Genomic DNA, 18,492 nt, shown 5'->3' on the forward strand with positions numbered 1-18,492 from the left:
ATCTCGGCCGCTGTTCCGTGATCAAAGCAATCTGCTTCCGGCATGGACATCTGGAGACATCGGGACCAGTTGATCGGTTTGGGGTCCGGGTGTCGGACCCCCACCAGTCATACACCGATGATCTGTCCTGTGGATAGGTTATCAGTTTTCTGTTCGTGGACAACCCCTTTAAGCTCTTGAGCTGTCTTCTTGTAGGAAAGCTGGACGACAACCAGTATAGACAGTACTTCAGCTCCTACATGGGTTGTCCCCCCAGCTTTCCTGACCTATCGCAGCCCTTCAGCAATTTGGAAAATCTGTGACACCCCCAGTGCGGTCAGTAACCACAGCCATATCGGTTGTCACCCAGTTTTCCTAGAAAGGTATATGAATTTTTTCCAACCTGATGGAAGAGGACAACTCAAACGCTTTAAGGGGAAAATCTCTTTAATGTATGAGCAAAATATAATGACCCTGATATAAAAGGTGCAACTGTTATCATGTCTCGTCACCAGAGGGGTCTCTATCGTGTTTCGGGTGGCGAGCGACTGGTGAAGGAGCTGAAACACAAACTTCTCTATGGCAAATTTAAGTCCCAGCAACTGGCAAAAGATGATATTCATGCGGTGTGCAGTGTCTTAAAGGATTTCCTGCGGAACCTGAGTGAACCTCTCCTGACCTTCTCCCTGCACTCGCAGTTCCTGGATGCTGCTGGTAAATCCAGAATATGGTGACAGGTGGTGATGGCAAGACAAAATTCCTGGCATGTTTTCCTCAGTAAATATAAAGCTTCAAGTTCTCGGCTTCTGTTAAAGGGGTTCTCCGCTTTGGACAATGCCTTGTTAAAGGGTCTCTTAACAATAAGCAGATCAGTATCCCCCTGCTGGGACCTCCGGCGATCCGATGTAATCTGAGGGGAAATCTGTCAGTAAGTGTTCAAATTCCCTACTGCGCCACCACAGGAGAAATGAAGTATTACACTGTGCAAGTCCTCCAGAGAGAGAGAGAGAGAGAGACTATCTCTGACCAAGAGATGAGGATCCTGAACAGAGGACCCCCCTCTATTATCTCAGAATTAAATAATAGATTATATGGAAATGGGCTTTATAAATTGGACACCCCCTTTAATCTGTTGGCACCCAGCTTTCCCTCAAGCGGATGTAACTAAACGGCCAAATAAACTTTTTATAACTTGACCGGACAGGACGACTTGAAGCTTCTTTACATTTACTGAGGATTTTTATTTTGTGTTTTCTGTTCTTAAAAGCTTTAAAGAAATGTATTTTCTGTTTCTTCTACGTGTAGATATTCTTAATGAGAGTGATAGTAGATGTGAGATCTGTCTGGCTGTTCAGGAGCTTCCCCCGGCTAACAGGGACACGCTGGCCTTCCTCATCCTGCACCTGTACAGGTAACGATCAGCGCATACACCCCGTCATGTGATCTGTGTCGCTTCCTTAAGGCGGACCGGTCACCGCTCCTCTATTTTAGTAAATGCTTGTATTCCCCATGAAATAACAATTCTGAAGCATATTTTCTTAGAACTCTGCGTTGTGCTGTTCCTCTGTTATTCCTCCTTTTGAAATGTATGAATAAATTGACAACTGGGTGTTACCATTCCCCTGGTCAGAGGCGTGTCCCTACACACTGATTGGACATTGTCAGTCTGTGTAGGGACACACCCCCAACTGGTAACACCCACTTGTCAATGTATTCATACATTTCTAGGAGGACTAATAGAGGAACTGCACAATGCAGAGTTCTTTAAAAATTACTATTTCATGGGGAATATGATTTACTAAAACTTCTTAAACCTCACTCCACCTGCGCTTTACAGCAATCTAATATCTGTATGATCCCTTTCACCCTGCTGCTGCACATTTTTCTGTGACCCCCCCCCCCCCCCCATATAGTCTAACGGTTACGTCTCCTGAGCTGTATGTGTCCTTTATCAGTGACCACTCTGACAATAAGGCTTAGGGCACGTATATACAAACCGTAAAACTGGACTTGTTGCCCATAGCACCCAATAATAGACGTTTAAGGCCAGGACAGTTTTAGTTAAAGGGAGTCTCCACTTTGGGCAATCCCTACTTGTTAGAAGGGTCTCCTGACAATAAGCTGATCACAAAGTGTCCCCATGCTGGGACCCCCAGCGATCAGCTGTAATGTGTGGGGCATCCTGGCAGTAAGTGTTCAATTTCCCAGCAGTGCCACCACAGGAGAAATGAGGCATTACACAGTGCCCATTCATATTAATTTGTTGTCTGGGTAATGCAGGAGAGAGACGCTCTATGTAACCACAAACAAACTGTAGACAGGTGTGGCGCTGTTCTTGAAGGAAAGCAGCCATGTTTTTCTAATCCTGGACAACCCCTTTAAGGACATAAGAGTCTCTCTTCTCAGCAGCATCTTTATTCCAGAGTAATGCGGAGTCCAGAATGTAAGATGGATAAGATGAACTTGTCTCGAGTGTTTGGTCCTACTATCGTCGGTCATGCTGTGCCGGATCCCAGCCCTCTGGTCATCATGCAGGACACCCCCAGACAAGCCAAGGTAATCTGAATACTATGGAGAGTAAAGGCATGAAGGCCGCCTGTCATTTCTGTCCATTAGTGACTTCTGGGTTTGTCATCAGGTGATGTTTCTGTTACTCTCGCTGCCGTCCGGCTTCTGGAATCAGTTCCTGTCCAACAATCAGGAGAATCAAAACAGGGATTCTGTAACCGTGGCACAAGGTGGGTCTGGGGAGTCTGTGAAATGTCAGGCATTGCCTATCGCTGACATTCCAATAGTTTAGAAAAACTAGGTACTAACATATGAATCTACCCTAATTCTCAATTCAGGAAAAGGGATCTTCTGACAGGTCCAATAGATGATTGTGGGAGTTCTGTGAGCGGAGACTAAAAAAAAATACCCCAGAATGAAGGGGCCACAGGTTATGCTTTTGGGAGACATATACAATAGGCCACACTTCTTCAAAATCTTACATCGATTTTTTTCTTTGAAGCTGCATTCACAATTCTGCAGGCTTCAGAGCTTAAGTCTCCCAGCATCGCCTGCTTGTTCAGTGTCTGGAGAAGTGGCATCTTCTAAGAACTATAGTAATCTCATGTCAACCCTGCATTATAGGAGCTAAGCTTTTAGAACTGGCAATAATTTTGCTGACTGTTTCTGGTATCAGCCAGCAGAATAGTGAGTGCTGCTCTGGAGTATAATACAGGATATAACTCAGGATCAGTACAGGATAAGTAATGTAATGTATGTACACAGTGACTCCAACAGCAGAATAGTGAGTGCAGCTCTGGAGTATAATACAGGATGTAACTCAGGATCAGTACAGGATAAGTAATGTAATGTATGTACACAGAGACTCCACCAGCAGAATAGTGAGTGCAGCTCTGGAGTATAATACAGGATATAACTCAGGATCAGTACAGGATAAGTAATGTAATGTATGTACACGGTGACTCCACCAGCAGAATAGTGAGTGCAGCTCTGGAGTATAATACAGGATGTAACTCAGGATCAGTACAGGATAAGTAATGTAATATATGTACACAGTGACTCCACCAGCAGAATAGTGAGTGCAGCTCTGCAGTATAATACAGGATATAGCTCAGGATCAGTACAGAATAAGTAATGTAATGTATGTACACAGTGACTCCACCAGCAGAATAGTGAGTGCAGCTCTGGAGTATAATACAGGATGTAATCCAGGATAAGTAATGTATGTAGATTATATCCATCAATGGGGTTAAAGATGAACATACACTCAGTATTTGAGGGCCAGATAATAGTTCAGGGACGCTGAGCACAAAGTTGTAATTCAAATATCTGGAATTATTTAGGACTTTTCTCCTGTGCTGGTGCCAGATGCAGGAGTCCAATGTATTCATTGTGTGCATCTTTCCTCCCACCACCCTATAACGCAGGCATTAGACGTACAAGTGACAGCCTCCGTTAGAGCACCATAAATGAGCTGACTGATTCCCATTGAGCCTCTATGAATAACAAACTACGTCCCCAGTTTTACTGTTCGATCCTTCTAGACCCAAAACACTCATCAAAGGCTGTTTAGCACTTCAAAAGATTCTGCCCCCTTCAGGTGGCCGTTGTCTCCGACCTCACAGCGAGCAGAAAAACACATTTACTATTTGAGCTTGTGAATTCATTCAAAGGGAGATCACGTCAATATCTGTCCACTGTTTTTAGTTTGTTCAAATGTTTTACTCTGCAAAAGGTTCTGGAGGTGAAAATGTGGAAATGGCCTCCAGGACCGGTAATCTACCAGTAAGTAACGTCCAGGATAACGTGATGTGTCCATTCTCCATACAGAACGTCTGTTCCATCCACTGACCTCTCCGGAGATTACCACCTCCCCGGCCGTCCCCCTGAAACCCAAAGCACAGTCTCCCTACTCGTAAGTATTACCCATCCCCCATATTGATCGTTGTTCCCCTTAATCGGAATGTCCATCGCGGCGGTGGCGGCGATGGATGTCAGAAGATGGGTCGGGCCTCTCGAACGGCTTAGGTGGCGCAGACACATTTATTAAGGGGAAAAATCCTCTTAATAATCAGACGTATGTCTATATTTCGAGGTTTACAGTTCCTTGAACTGACTGAATATCACATCCTCCTAATGTTTGTCTTCTCACATTTACAGAACCGAGTCTACAAGCAAGAGCGAGCTGCCAAAGAAGCCGGGGCGGTTTTTCACTTCTCCGAACGCCGTAACGGGTTAAAACACTACGCTCTGTCACAGATGTCACTGTCACGCACTGTACACCCGCAGACTGGCACGTAATATATATATCGCACACCTGTTCACTGTCACTTACTCACTGTACACCCGCAGACTGGCACGTAATATATATATATCACACACCTGTTCACTGTCACGTGCTCGTCTATGGACAACACTTTATTTAAGAAAGGCTGGGACACTCCAGTCTCCCCCTCCCCATCGCTGAATGTGATCCACAGAGGAATATAAAATACTTTATATAATATTTATAGGAAATAAATGGTAGAAGTGAAGTTTTTTTTTTTTTTGTTTTTTCCCCTTTTTGTTGAGATTTGCTGCCTTTTTATAATTCTGGACCTGCTTCTTGCCAACAGAATAGTAGATTTAAAAAAAAAAAAAAAAAATCTATTTCCAAAGCTCATTTTGGAATAATTAAAAAAAAAAAAAAGTTGTGTAGGTCAACCTTTAAGCCTATTTAAACATGGTAAAAAAGCGCTTGTCTGCTCCATAGAAGCCTATAGGAATATCAGAGTAGAGGTTTGTATCCGTAGTTTCTTGCAGTGCCCTCTAGTGGGAGTTTGGGTAACTGCACTGACTGGTTTATCTTTCTTAGGGCATCCGATACCCTAAGGGTATGTGCACACGTAAACTGCATTTAAGTCTGAAATTACGGAGCTGTTTTCAGGAGAAACCAGCTCCGTAATTTCAGACGTAATTGCTCGTACTCGTGTTTTGCGAGGCGTCAATTACGGCCGTAATTTGGAGCTGTTCTTCATTGGAATCAATGAAACACGGCTCAAATTGCGTCTCAAGAAGTGTCCTGCACTTCTTTTGACGAGCCGTCTTTTTTACGCGTCGTCGTTTGGCAGCGACGCATAAATTACAGGTCGTCGGCAAACCCATTGAAATGATGTTTGCAGACGTATTGGAGCCGTATTTTCGGACGTAAACCGCCTCGCTTACGTCTGAAAATAGGTCGTGTGAACCCAGCCTAAGGCCTCATGCCCACTTCAGTCTTTTCCTTCAGGGTGAGATCCGTTTTTGTCACTGATAGCACCCTGACCCATTCATTTCAATGGGTCCATGCACACTTCCGTTAGTTTGACTGATCCGTTGTTCCGTCCAAAAGTAGAGCATGTCCTAGTTTGGTCAGTGATCCCGTGACCGTGGGGCCCATAGAAGTCAATGGGTCCGTCAAAAAAAACTGACAGCACACTAAAAAAAGGCTTCCGTGTGTCGTCCTTTTTGACGGATCCGTTGCCCTAGCAACGGCAGGGCGCGCCAAACGCAGCAGAAAACTTTGACTTGACGGCGCAGCATGTCAATTTGACGAGTGGACATGCTGCATTTTTGTTGCAACAGAAAGCCAAGCATTGCGACTTTTGTGGTATAATCGCATGTACGCTGCAAAAGTCGCAGCGCTGGAAGAAAAACAAGACTTACCCAGAACCCTCTCCTTCCTGCAGTCCGGCCTCCTGCGATGATGTGGCAGCCCATGTGACTACTACAGGCAATCACAGGCTACACCGTCATCCAGGGAGGCCGGAGCGGACGTCTGGAGGGAGGGGGTAAGGATGAACGGCTTTCTTCCGCAGCAGAATTTTTTTCCGGATGGAATATCCGTCAGGTTCCAAATCGGACACAGTGTGATTCATTTATTTTTACGCATCGTTTGTCCCGTGGGAACCCAGCCTTACTTTTCTGGTACGGTATTAGGCCTTATTCACACGAACATGTCTGTTTTGCGTGCGCAAAAGTTGTGGCTAATGTACATTGACTTCAATAGGTGCGTGCTGCACGAAACACGGGCAAGTATAGGACATGTCATGAGTTTTACGCAGCGGATATACGCTGCGTGAAAATCAACCTGTCAGATCGGCCCCCTTGACTTGATTTCCATGTGCGTAGCACGGACGTAATACACGTGAATAAGGCCTTACGCTGCCACTTGCATCGTGTGCATTTGCCCTTAATGGGTCGGCCAGGTAGCGCAGAAGTTTATCCGTATGCAAGATTTCAGTCTTAAGCAGGATTCACACAGGAAAATGCTGCAGAGTCCCAGCCCTGGATGAGATTTGAACAAATTTCATCGAAGTGACGCTGAACATTTACTGGATGGAAATCGGAGCTCCAGGTTTTCTGATGTGCAGGATGCTCGTTCTGGATGTTTAATGCGAAACAGCACAAAATGCTGCGGCCAATCCTCCCAGGTAGATATAGCCTAAGAGTCATCGCACACAATGAGTGTTACGTGCGTTTTTTCCGTGTGTATTTGCGTACGGCAAAACCGCAGTGTAATACAGTAGCAGCATAGACTGAGTTTCCAGGAAATCTCGTGGTTTCCCTGCACATAAATTCCAACCTACATATAAGCTTTGTTACTTGTAATATATACATGGCCTGATGAAGACGACTGTCCGTCGTTGAAACGCGTAGCCACTCATGCAATTAAATTGAACTTATCAATACCTCTGGATTTCGCTCCCAATTATTCTCACCACACAGCAGCGCCCCTGGAATGATCCACATTTTTCTCCTGCAATTGTCTCTGCACATAAATTGACCTGCGGCGCGGATTCTAAAAGCTGCAGAATGTCCATTTGTCTTGTTTCTGCTTATGAATTCTATCAGCCGAGTGCAGAGGAAAGTCGCACCAAAACTCGCATTAAAATGCTGCGATTTATGCATCAAAACCTAAAAACCACACCGAAAAACAAATCAAATGCACCTCCAGGTGCAGTTTTTTTCCTGCAAATTTCTTGCCAGCAAAAATACGCAACGTGTGCATGTAGCCTTACAGAGGAAGAGAATGGAGGGGACGGACAAAAAGTGCACAAATTACTTCTCCAAACATAACCTTTAATGAGTTAATATGAACAGATGATGAGGATGATGAGGCGGACGAGGACTAGGCCTGCAGACAGTTCTGTATCTGATTTAAATTACAATTGCAATAAGGACACCCCCGGGTCGATGTGTACAGAGCGTTGCCACTAGCGTTTTGTCGCGTCTCTGCTAGGATCCCACTGCCTGGAAGGAGACCGACCCCTCTGATCTCTGGCTGCGGCAGCTCCAGGGATCACTTGGACAGATCCCTCGTGTGCTGGAAGGGCCGCTGTACATAGAGAGGAGTCCAGGCCCCGAGCGCAGCTCGAAATGTCCCCAAACTATAGAATAATCTGATTCTTAAAGCTGCGACTCAACTCCTTGTGTGGGAGGACGATGGAGTTCAGGATCACGACCTCTGCGGGGATGGAGACGTTACAGCCTTGAGGAGAAACCAGAATGGTAATGAATGTTATACAGAATGTTTGTAGCCCTAATGCCTTCAATCGCTAAAATTTGGATGCACTAAGAGTCATATTTGCACACAGTAAATATAAAACATTACGCTCATGTGCACGAGGCCTAACCATTCCTTCCTTCCTTCCTTCCTCCCTCCCCCCGTGCAGCTTTTGGTGCAACTAGAGCACAAGACCTAATGTAGCATATTTACATTTATTGCGAAACAATTCACAGGTATCTAGACCTACACAGTTCCTGTTCAGAGCTGCAGAATGTAACCCTTTATTCCACCGTCCTGCGCTTTCCATCTCACCCGCCACTTCATTTGTGTGCAAAACATTTTTCAATAATTTGTCAAAGTGACTTACCCAGAATTGTGATTGAAGGCGTGAGCTTCCCTTCCCGGAACAGGGTTTCACTGTCTATTTTGGCATAAGGGTCATTAGGATTTGGGTCACTGGGTGTCCCTTCCACACGAGCCCACCGTCCAACGCTACTGTCCCAGCCGACGATGGTGTTCAGGACGCAGCTGTGATCCTGCGGAGCAACACGGAGATTGTGTGTCAGCCCTATAGAAACAAACTCCAAGATATTGTGAGGCCTCAGGGCCGGCGGGAGAGACACTTACCTGCAGCACCGCGCCATGTAAAATAATAGATTCTCTCACCCGGACCCCGGCGCCGATTGTCACTCCCATACCGATAGAGACATTGGGGCCCAGCTGTGAGGAACAGAAAGGTGGAGATTGAATAAAAAAAAAAAAAAAAAAAAAAACAGCAATGGAAAATGCCATTTAAGTCTTGTATTAAATACTCCTACCTTTTTGTGTATACAGCTCCACTGCAGACCCATGTGTCTCCATGGTTACAGACTACATGATCCTCCAGTCATGTTCCACTCGGAACCTTCATTTTTCTAGACTTCTCCATCAAGGGTCCTCTTACACGGCCCAACATGGGCCGCGTAAAAGAGCAGCGATCAACGAGACAGCTCGGTGATCGGCGTTCATTTGCTCCTTTCACAAGGATCAGTAACGAATGGGAACGAGTGCTCATTACTGCGATCGCTCGACCTCATACATTTCTATCACGTCGGCAGCTCGTCCCCCTGTTTACACACGGAGATGTACTGCCGATAACAATGATATTTGATGCTGAACAAACGATCAGCCGATGATCCAGCATTTGCTCGTTCAGCGGCTGATCGTTGCCCTGTTTACACCGGATGATCGGGAACGAGCGTTCACATGAACGAACGTTTGCCCAATGATTGGCCCGTGTAAAAGGAGCAGAGAGAGTGGATTAGGGTATGTTCACACGAGGGCGTCCGTAACGGCTGAAAATTACGGGGATGTTTCAGCCTGAAAACATCCCCGTAATTTCAGCCGTAACGGCATGTGCAGGCGCTTGAACGCCGCGTCCATTACGGACGTAATTGGCGCTGCTATTCATTGGAGTCAATGAGTAACGGCTCCAATTACGACCAAAGAAGTGACAGGTCACTTCTTTGACGCGGGCGTCTATTTACGCACCGTCATTTGACAGCGGCGCGTAAATTACGCCTCGTGTGAACAGACAAACGTCAGCCCATTGCTTTCAATGGGCAGATGTTTGTCAGCACTATTGAGGCGCTATTTTCGGACGTAATTTGGGGCAAAAACGCCCGAATTATGTCCGTAATTAGTGCGTGTGAACATACCCTCAACATGACTTGAGGATCAGCCTACACCGGGTTTGTTTGTAGTCTGTAAAGGAGCTGTATACACAAAACGGTAGTTTGTTGTTTTTTATAAATCAAGGCTTTGCAAAACTACTGATTTTTTTTTTTTTTATTATAGCCGAATTGGAGCAATAAAAAAAAAATATATATATATATGGTTGCAAAAATATACATCATATTTAAGAAAAAATCAAATCTAGTCACCGATCAAATGCAGTCACCAGTCAATAACTATCAGGGAGATAAGCAGTAATCCTGAGGATCAGCGGCGCTTGATTATCAAACAAGTTGTCCCTACATGTCGAAAACTCTCAATCCAACAAACAAGACCCTTCCGTTACGTCATAAAAAGGATGAGACAAGTGACAGGGAGGGACCCGACGGATCACAATCACACTGGCCATTCAAAGAGACTATTGATGTCAACGAGGAGTCTGTGGTGCTCCAGATACAGCTCGGGCTCAGCACAGAGCCATAATACGGCACCAATAGACTTTAATGGGGCTCTACTCTACCTCTGATTGTATCTGGAGGCTTTTTTTTTATGTCTGATTCCATGCAATATGGTACCATAATGGGGTACACAGAGAGCCTACGACGCCATAGTGTAGAGTAATGCACATGACATTAGGCCAGAGTGTATCCCCACCCCCGTTATTAGCTAAACATGCCAGAAACCACTTCATTAACACCAGTACACAACAGACACTCACCACAGCAGTCGGATCCACATTGGCCGTGGGATGAATATACACATTTCCTTAAAAAGAAAAAAAAATTAGGTTTCTACAGAGACCGGGGAATGTATATTACAGAGAAGCAGAAAAGTGCACCCCTACAATATTGCCAACCTTCAATAATAGTACTTACCCAGTATGATTGGTGATCCCTCCTCGTTGTGCGCCAATCTCTCAGGATGCGTTATGTGATACTGGTTCAGATACAGACGGCTGGCGTAAATGGCTGAGCTGGTAGAAGAGGGGGCAACACGCAGAAGTGAATGGCAGGTTGTGTGTCCGATCCATTTCTCGTATGAACGATTGTCTTATATGTGTGTAAGAGCTCACACTCACCCCGCGGACTTAATCTGACTCCAGAAGCCGTCTGTTTTATAGACATAGAGCTGTCCTCGCCCGGCCAGTGCAGTGAAAATGTCCTGCTCCAACCGGATCACCTCTGTCCGCTGCCAGCTGGAGTTCTCCTCACTGAAAAAAAATATATATGAAAAGAAAAGGGTAAAAAACCAGCAATGAAAAAGTGCTAAATAACTGACATTCAGGAGTCTGCTGCTTTCCTGTTAGCTCTCAGGATGTATATGACATCTCACTGCTGCCACTTGCTTGCTCTGTGTGTGCAGCGGACGTTCTGTATTGTGGGAGAGGTGGTGCATAGAAGGCAGTATATAGTAGTAAGTAAGGCTCTGTTCACATCATGCCTGAGCTCTACGTTCATAAGCGCATACTCCGAACGCTTCCATAGGCCACCGTTTACCCGGCGTATCCCAGAAGTGTCATTTTGGCATAGGATGGGCCGGTATGCATCAGCCTAAAGTATTTGAAGTATGGAATAGCGTACTAGACTACATTATTCTATACAAAGTGATACAGTAAAAAAAAAAAAAAAACGTATACCGTGCGGTTTTACGTTTTTTTTGTTTTTTTTTACAATGGGGTCCTTTGCCTATATAGTGGGATATGCCGTAGCCTTCACAATTGGAAAGGTTTTCCCACCCCAGTATTATAATGGCATTTTGATCGTACAGATCACGGAAGTCAGATCATAGGGGGTCTTAACTGATGGGACCCTCACAACGCCAAAAGCCAGGGCCCGTTCTCAGTGGAGAAGTTATCCTGTACGAACGCCAAACACGCCCCCTCGGCTGCTTCTGGATCTATTTACTTTGACAGAGTGGTCAGTTTTCCTACTAGAATGGGAATCAGACATCCCTGTTCTTGGGATCAGTGGGGGGGGTCCCATCAGTCAGACCACCCCCCACTATCTAGTCGACACCATAAACGTCTACGGTGAGAAAGCAACATTTCCATGACATCCCTCACTCCTGTGTCGCAGCATTATGAGCGGGATGCTATGACATTTGGGTGACAACCTCTATGGGACCGGCCGCGGCAGCCATATTGGTAGTCACCCAGCTTTTCTTAAAACATAAAGTTAGGTAATCATCGTCCATCATACCCGCCTAACACCAGCCTATAAGGTTGGACATGAATGACAAGAGGAAGGCCAAAAGTTGTAGAAGAAATGGTTGTGAGGAGTGAACAGGTGAGGAGCTGGTGAGCGTTGAAGCCAAACATGATAGGTCTAAACTGCCATCACCACGGTGGTCACTCGGGTGCTCATGCCACGTGCCCGTGCCACACACACCGCACTCACCTGATGCAGGAGGAACAACTGGCCGCACATGCAGGAGGTACAAGGGACATAGAGGCAGAGGAGGAAAAAAAAGAAGAAGAATGAATGAACATGAGGAAGTGATAAAAGAAATAGGAAGACTCTGCAGAGGAGGGGATATAAGGGGGTGTCCGCGCACGGATGGAGGGGGCACTCACAGCTGCAAGTCCTGCTGATTGTGTTTGAAAACCTCTGCAATGTGCTGGAATATGGATGGTGAGAAGAGATAGATGCCGCAGTTGATGATGTCGCTGACAAATGTGCCGGGCTTCTCCACGTAATGCAGGACCTGCGGAGGACAAGTGCAAAAATTTTTTTTAAATCTCATACTTACCCAGAAGTGGGTGTTCCTCCCTCCAGCGCGGCCTCCTGGGATGACGTTTCATCCCAGGGGGGAGGCCTGGACGACGCTTCATCTCATGTGACCGCCGCTGCAGCCAATCACAGGCTGCAGCGGTCTCCTGGAGGCCAGCCTTCTAGCATGCCGGCTAAGTGCTGCCGTTTTTCGCAGCGGACAATCCAGGTGAAGAACTGCACCACAGTTTGGGGCGGTTTTTCACCCGGAATTCCCTGCGTCGCACAGGGCGGATACGCTGCGTGCTTTTACGCAACTTATCCGACCCGTGTGACCGTAAAGTGAAATGTCCAACTTTTAACATGATTTCATTTTTGGACCCAAAATTCTGTGCTAAATAATTTTATAATGTATCATTATAGGGGTCAGTAGTCTGAATCCCCTGTTTCCATGCACACAACTATAGAGTTCAATGATAAAATCCTGTCTGTCTATCTGCAGTCACCACTAGGGGGAGCTCACTACATACTGATTTATTATGGAGTTCAAAGGGTGCAGTATAAATATAAGTGCATTGAGCTCCCCCTAGTGGCGGCTGCAGTCAGAATTATTTTTACTACAGGGGATTTGTAGCTCTATAAAATAAAAAAATTTAGCTAAAGGTTAGAAAATTAATTAGTACAGGACGATGGATCTATTTATCGAAAAATTGTGTTTAATAGTGGACATTCACTTAAAATTAAGAATAGCAATCCACAGATGATGGATGTCATTAATTAAGGGGGGAGGAATTAATAGGGTAAAACATCAATAATAGGGAATTCCAGACTATCGGAATGACGTTAATCAAGGGTGGAAATGACGTCATGATTAGAGAACTTTGTTAATCTTGTGCAATCCAGAATTCAGCTTGATTATAGTCACACAATGTCATGTCATAAAATATACCCTTCCCCCGCTGTCCTGTCAGTGCCCATTACCTCCTGGGTATCGGCCTTCGCCACGATGCAGCCGTAATTCAGAGACTGTGTCCTATTCGCCTGCAAGATATGGAGTTATTTCTTATATCCGCTCTGTACATATTCATATGCAGCAAATGGTTCAGGTTTCATCCTCATTAAGGTTAGGCTTACACGGCGACTTGTGGCCGCGCGACACGAAGGTCGCAAATGTCGCGCTGACAGTTGCACCTTCTGATAATGAATGTAGTCGTGCAGAAATCCGGCAGGTTTGGATTATTATGTCACGGTTGCGGCAACTTGCGGGTTGCAACACGACCACATTCGCTACCATTAGGTGCGACGTATGAGCTGAACGCTGAAATATTTTGTCGCACGTACGGGCCTAACCGATCAGGCATTACATATTCATGTGTTAATCAGACTAATTGAAATGGGTTAATAAGCCAGTTTGCATTGGATATTTAGGGGTCAATTAAACCCACAGGTCATCACATTAACATTAAGATCCATCAACAGCAGTGTGTTATGTCCATGAAGATTAACAGGAGAATAAAAACAAGAAGAAGTGAAAATAACAAACAAGGTCATAAAGTGCAAAGATGTCGGATCTGACTAGAGCGCAGGTGGAGCGTCACAACCCCCCCGCAGTCGGCGCTCTACATTATCCATACACAGTCATTGCAGGGGTTAACTATTTGCACTCCGTACCGTGTTTCCCAGCATGACGTATCTGTGCGTCTCTTCATGTTGCTTCTGGAACTCCAACATCTGTAGCAGAGGGAACTCACAGCAAACATCTGCATTCATCACAAAGAACGCCTGCGGCCCCCCGGAGAGGATCTGGTCCCGGAAGTGATAGATGCCTCCTCCTGTGCCCAGGGCTGAAAATTCCTGCAGATACCTGCCAAGAGGATGGATGTAGGGGGTCTCTAATATAACTAAATGCTGCCGCTTATCAACACAAATTTACAGTTAGAATCTGTATATCGTGTCAGGTGACTTTAATCTTGCACTGATCATAAGTAAAATTATGTCATACTCCAGTCACATCCAGAGCAGCATTCAAAATGTTGCCTCTTTCCCCATTAGCTATGAGGTTGCCAGTTCTCACGGGTCTCTGTCGCCCCCTGCTGCTCAGTATCTGTACAGGGTATTATGTTATGTTCCAATTTTGCTTTACTTATATTTAGTTTATCTTTCAAATCCAAGGCTGCAGGATCGCCCATTTCCCGGCGGGTTCCTTGTCTGATGAGGTGCATTGTGGGAGACTTCTTCTGTATTCTCATGCCCCAAAAAAAAAAAACAACTTTACCCACATAAAACTGCATCATACATAGTGCACTACATTATATAAGCTCAACTTAGTGTAAGGGGCGTGTCTGTCAGCATAGCGCTGACAGGTTCCAAGTGGCAACAAGCAGAACTGTGAATGCAGCTCTGGATGGGACTAGGAAATAAAACATGACGCAATTCGAAAACAGTGCAGTGTGTTCAGAAGCGGAGCTCTGCCTTATGAGAACAGGTAGAGGAGCCCTTTAAATCATTCACCTGTCTGGAAATAAAGAAATGAGACCTCTCACCTGATCGCCACTTTAAACTCTTGCTGTGCGGTGACAAGGAAGCGGCTCAGTGCCTCGTTGGGCTGGTAAAATCCTATCAGTAAGATCTCCTTCAGGTTGGGCACCTATGAGGCCGAGAGTTCATTAATAGTGCGGTATAATAGCAGTACGGTTACGCTGCTGTGGAAGAACCGGAACCAGAAAGCCCTTTTGGGGGTTGCCTCCCCTCGAATACCCCTTTCCATATGACCTATTAGGGCATATGAGGTCAGAGAGGGGTCCCTGTATTAAACGGACAGTCATTCAATTGAACGGCCGCCATGTAATATTACATTTCCCCTGCAGCTTCTGAGCAACTTCCTCAACAAAATCTGCCGTTTGTCGGGGTCTCGGGAGCCGGATTTGCAGCACACGGATCGATGTGCCGGCTCTAATATTAAAGGGGTTCTCATGATGAGACAACTTTTCTCCGTACCCCAGGACCCCCTGCAGTACCCGAAACAGCTACATCCAGACCGGTGGGGCTGAGGCTCGTACTGCAGCTCAGCCCCATTCCTGCAGTACTAGTAGGTGCACCACAGCCCACTCTGCTGATTGGTGGAGGTTTCCGAGGGTTAGACCCCCCCCCCCCCACCAATCACAATCTGATTGACGATCAAAAGATTAAGTAGCCTAAAAAAAACATTTATCTGTAGATGGGAGATCTTACCTTGCTGCAAGCTTCTATGTGATGCTGTAACATGGGGACACCAGCAACGGGAAACAGCGGCTTAGGAACCTCAAAAGATAAAGGCCGGAACCTGGTACCTATCAAAAGAGAGAAGAGAATTTAGGTCCCCGGATACATATAAACAGGACCAGGACTCCTCACAAGAATGTTCACGTTCATTGACAGCAAGCAGATCTTGTGAATGGTGAGGAATTGATACACGAGTATATTAGAAAACTGCAGAACTCTTCGTTAAAAAATGTAGCTTTTAATTCGCCAACCACAAAGTTATACTTACCTAGTCCCGGCTGATCTGAAGACCCATGAGCGTCCTCACAACGGCGTTTCCTTCAGCGCAGCTGCCGGTGAGAGTTCCTTCTTGTACAGGCTCAAGGACAGCGCCAGACAACCGCTGCTTAGGAACCGCCCGCATGAAGACCCCCCCATGGATCTCCAGAACGGTATGGACGAGCTAAGTGTTTGGTTGGCACCTGCCCTTAGGAAAGAGATGCATTTCCAGCTTTTTCCCCTAGAGGGCCACCTTAAAGGGGAAGTCCAGCGCATAAAAAAATATATTTTTAATACGGTTCACAATGGGGATTAAACCTCACAAATCCGCCGCCGCTCCCGTTTTGCCATTCATATGTCCCTGTTTCGAAACGTATTCCCTGCAGCAGAAGGAAGAAGAAACTAGCAAGGGACCGGGTTGCGACGGTGGATCCATAAGCGGTTTTAAAAAATAAATACATTTATGCACTGAACCCTTTAAACAATGCGAACTAAAAATAGCAGCATGTCTAAAAGACAAAAAAAAAAAAAAAGCGTCTCCATAGTTACAGACTACAAATAAACTGTAGTCTGATCCTGCAGTCATGTGGTCATCGGTTCTCTCTGCCTCCTACAATCAGTAGCAAGAAGCAGAGGGAGCGGAGTAACACATGACTGCAGGATCAGTTTGTTTGTAGTCTGTAACTATGGAGACACATAGGTCTGCATAGGAGCTGCATACACTAAACAGTAGATTCTAAATTAAAATGATTTCCAAAGTTTCTTTTTTTTTTTTCTTTAATTCAACGGAGAAACGGTTGCAAAATTACACATTAAAGTGGATGAACGTACAATCGTTACCGTTAACGTGTGACCTACTCACCCTTCTGTGGGCCCCCAATCAAGATAACGGCTTTCAACATTTCTGCAGCGTCTAAAACAAGCGAGCGAAGAACAAAGACAAACGTAAGAAGGGGGCGACGTCCAGACGGTGCGATCAAAGACAGAGCCGGACCTGAAAGACTGCAGAACAAAGGCTGGCAGGGTATGTTGGGAGTTGTAGTTTCAGAACAGCGGGAGAACGAGAGGCGTAAGACACCATTATATATCAGTCTAAGTGCCCGTAATCACGGCCTGCGATTGCGGGCACGGGCGGCCTGCATTTTCAGGCCGTTCTCCCATTCAAGGTATGGGAGCACCGCACTTAAAATAGAAAACTAGGACATGCGCCATAATTCCCGGCACGGTTCTAGCAGCGATACAGAAGGGTGTCCGCGCCCAATAGAACCGCACGGGTCCGTAATTGCAAAGATTTTTTTACGGTCGTGTGCATGGGGCCCTACAGGCAGGTTATACGGTATTAGCAGTGGACACAGGGGGGACCTGGGTATTGTGGTTGGTGCCATGCGGGCGTAAGAGCCTCAGCACAACAGTCACAGAGTAACATCCAGGAGCCCGGACCGTAAAGGGGTTCTCCAACTTTATGTAAAAAAAGTCAAATCATTATATAATGAAAAGTCATGTAACTTTCGAATACAATTTTTGTTTAAAATCATAATTTTCATGATCTCTGCTTGCTGTCAGTAAATGGTAACATTCTTTTTTACATCCAGTCTCTGTAGAGACCTAAGCTGAGGGTTTGCTGCAAACGTATCCAGTCTAGACAACTCCCTGTGAGATTAAAAAAAATCTGGACTGATACATTGTAACAAACGATCAGGGCAGGAGGGAGATTGGCACTGCTGATGTGTTTATCTCACAGAGGATTGTTTGTAACCAGGGGCACCACTATAGGGGATGCATAGGTTGCGGTCACATCTGGCCCTGGTACCTATGGGGGGGGGGGGGCAGTGGCATTTCTGCCACCCAAGATCACAGTAATGCTGTAAACGATAAGTGATATTTAGGGAAGGGAGGCCGGTTATAGATTTTGCATCATGGCGCCGCCTTTGATTGTAACAAACCCTCAGCTATCAGAGGTATTAGGCCTGTATAGGGTCTTCAGCCCCTTATGTAAACAATGTTTCCATTCAATGTCAGCAAGCAGATCATTTTTACATGGTGAAGATTTGAACTACAAAGTCTATTAGTAAGTTGCATAACTCTTCATTACACAAACCACAACATCCTTTTTTAATATAGGAACTACAAATACCAGAGTAACCAACTCCTGTTGGGAGTTGTAGTCCATCAGCAGCTACAAAATACCCCATACTCGCAAATCGTATAGCTTTGCAGAAGCTGTGGGGCTATAAGCACCTGCAATGACAGGACATGCTGATACTTGTAGTCCTGCTGCCGCTGTCATCTTTACACTACAAGCCTGGTGCAGCCAGTATAACGCCTGACACGCACAGACCGGGCTCTACGCTGCTTCTCTGCGCCCCATCACCCGAAATATCCTTACTAGAAGAAGATTAATACAGGACAGTTACCTGCGCTCCACTCTCCACTTCCGCGTCAGTGGCTCTATGGCACGTCAACTGGAAGGAGGATGCCGGGATTTGTAGTTTGTTAGATAAGAGGCCATCTGATTGGATGGAAGGCGGCACGTGATGT

General features: G+C 45.7%; 2 protein-coding genes across 11 annotated transcripts in view; one reads left to right on the forward strand and one right to left on the reverse strand.

Moving 5' to 3' along the window:
- The window catches only part of LOC142655237 (rac GTPase-activating protein 1-like), a 31,101-nt gene extending 26,068 nt beyond the window's left edge, over positions 1 to 5,033 (forward strand). For all 6 annotated transcript variants that reach the window (XM_075829132.1, XM_075829131.1, XM_075829136.1 and 3 more), the window contains 6 exons: positions 495 to 693; positions 1,285 to 1,390; positions 2,403 to 2,535; positions 2,618 to 2,717; positions 4,318 to 4,402; positions 4,648 to 5,033. In XM_075829132.1, the coding sequence (XP_075685247.1) occupies positions 495 to 693; positions 1,285 to 1,390; positions 2,403 to 2,535; positions 2,618 to 2,717; positions 4,318 to 4,402; positions 4,648 to 4,726 (702 nt within the window). In that variant the 3' untranslated portion in view covers positions 4,727 to 5,033. The remainder of the gene's footprint in view (positions 1 to 494; positions 694 to 1,284; positions 1,391 to 2,402; positions 2,536 to 2,617; positions 2,718 to 4,317; positions 4,403 to 4,647) is intronic.
- A 2,537-nt stretch (positions 5,034 to 7,570) lies between these two features.
- GMPPA (GDP-mannose pyrophosphorylase A) lies at positions 7,571 to 18,424 on the reverse strand. 5 transcript variants are annotated; one of them, XM_075829141.1, is made up of 14 exons: positions 18,369 to 18,424; positions 16,817 to 16,867; positions 15,667 to 15,764; positions 14,979 to 15,082; positions 14,107 to 14,299; positions 13,417 to 13,476; positions 12,300 to 12,430; positions 12,124 to 12,141; positions 10,806 to 10,937; positions 10,603 to 10,700; positions 10,446 to 10,492; positions 8,642 to 8,734; positions 8,382 to 8,550; positions 7,571 to 7,996 (listed from the first exon to the last, which is right to left on the reverse strand). In XM_075829141.1, exons 2-14 carry the CDS (start codon positions 16,854 to 16,856, stop codon positions 7,896 to 7,898), a joined length of 1,284 nt encoding a protein of 427 aa, XP_075685256.1. In that variant the 5' UTR covers positions 16,857 to 16,867; positions 18,369 to 18,424; the 3' UTR covers positions 7,571 to 7,895. The 5 variants fall into 5 exon arrangements, with proteins under 5 accessions (XP_075685256.1, XP_075685255.1, XP_075685253.1 ...); XM_075829140.1 differs by having other exon boundaries at positions 16,817 to 16,956; positions 18,369 to 18,385; XM_075829138.1 differs by lacking the exon at positions 18,369 to 18,424 and adding an exon at positions 18,193 to 18,268.
- Positions 18,425 to 18,492: the final 68 nt, after the last annotated feature.

This window comes from Rhinoderma darwinii, chromosome 6 (genome assembly GCF_050947455.1).
Source record: "Rhinoderma darwinii isolate aRhiDar2 chromosome 6, aRhiDar2.hap1, whole genome shotgun sequence".
Lineage (NCBI taxonomy): Eukaryota > Metazoa > Chordata > Amphibia > Anura > Rhinodermatidae > Rhinoderma > Rhinoderma darwinii.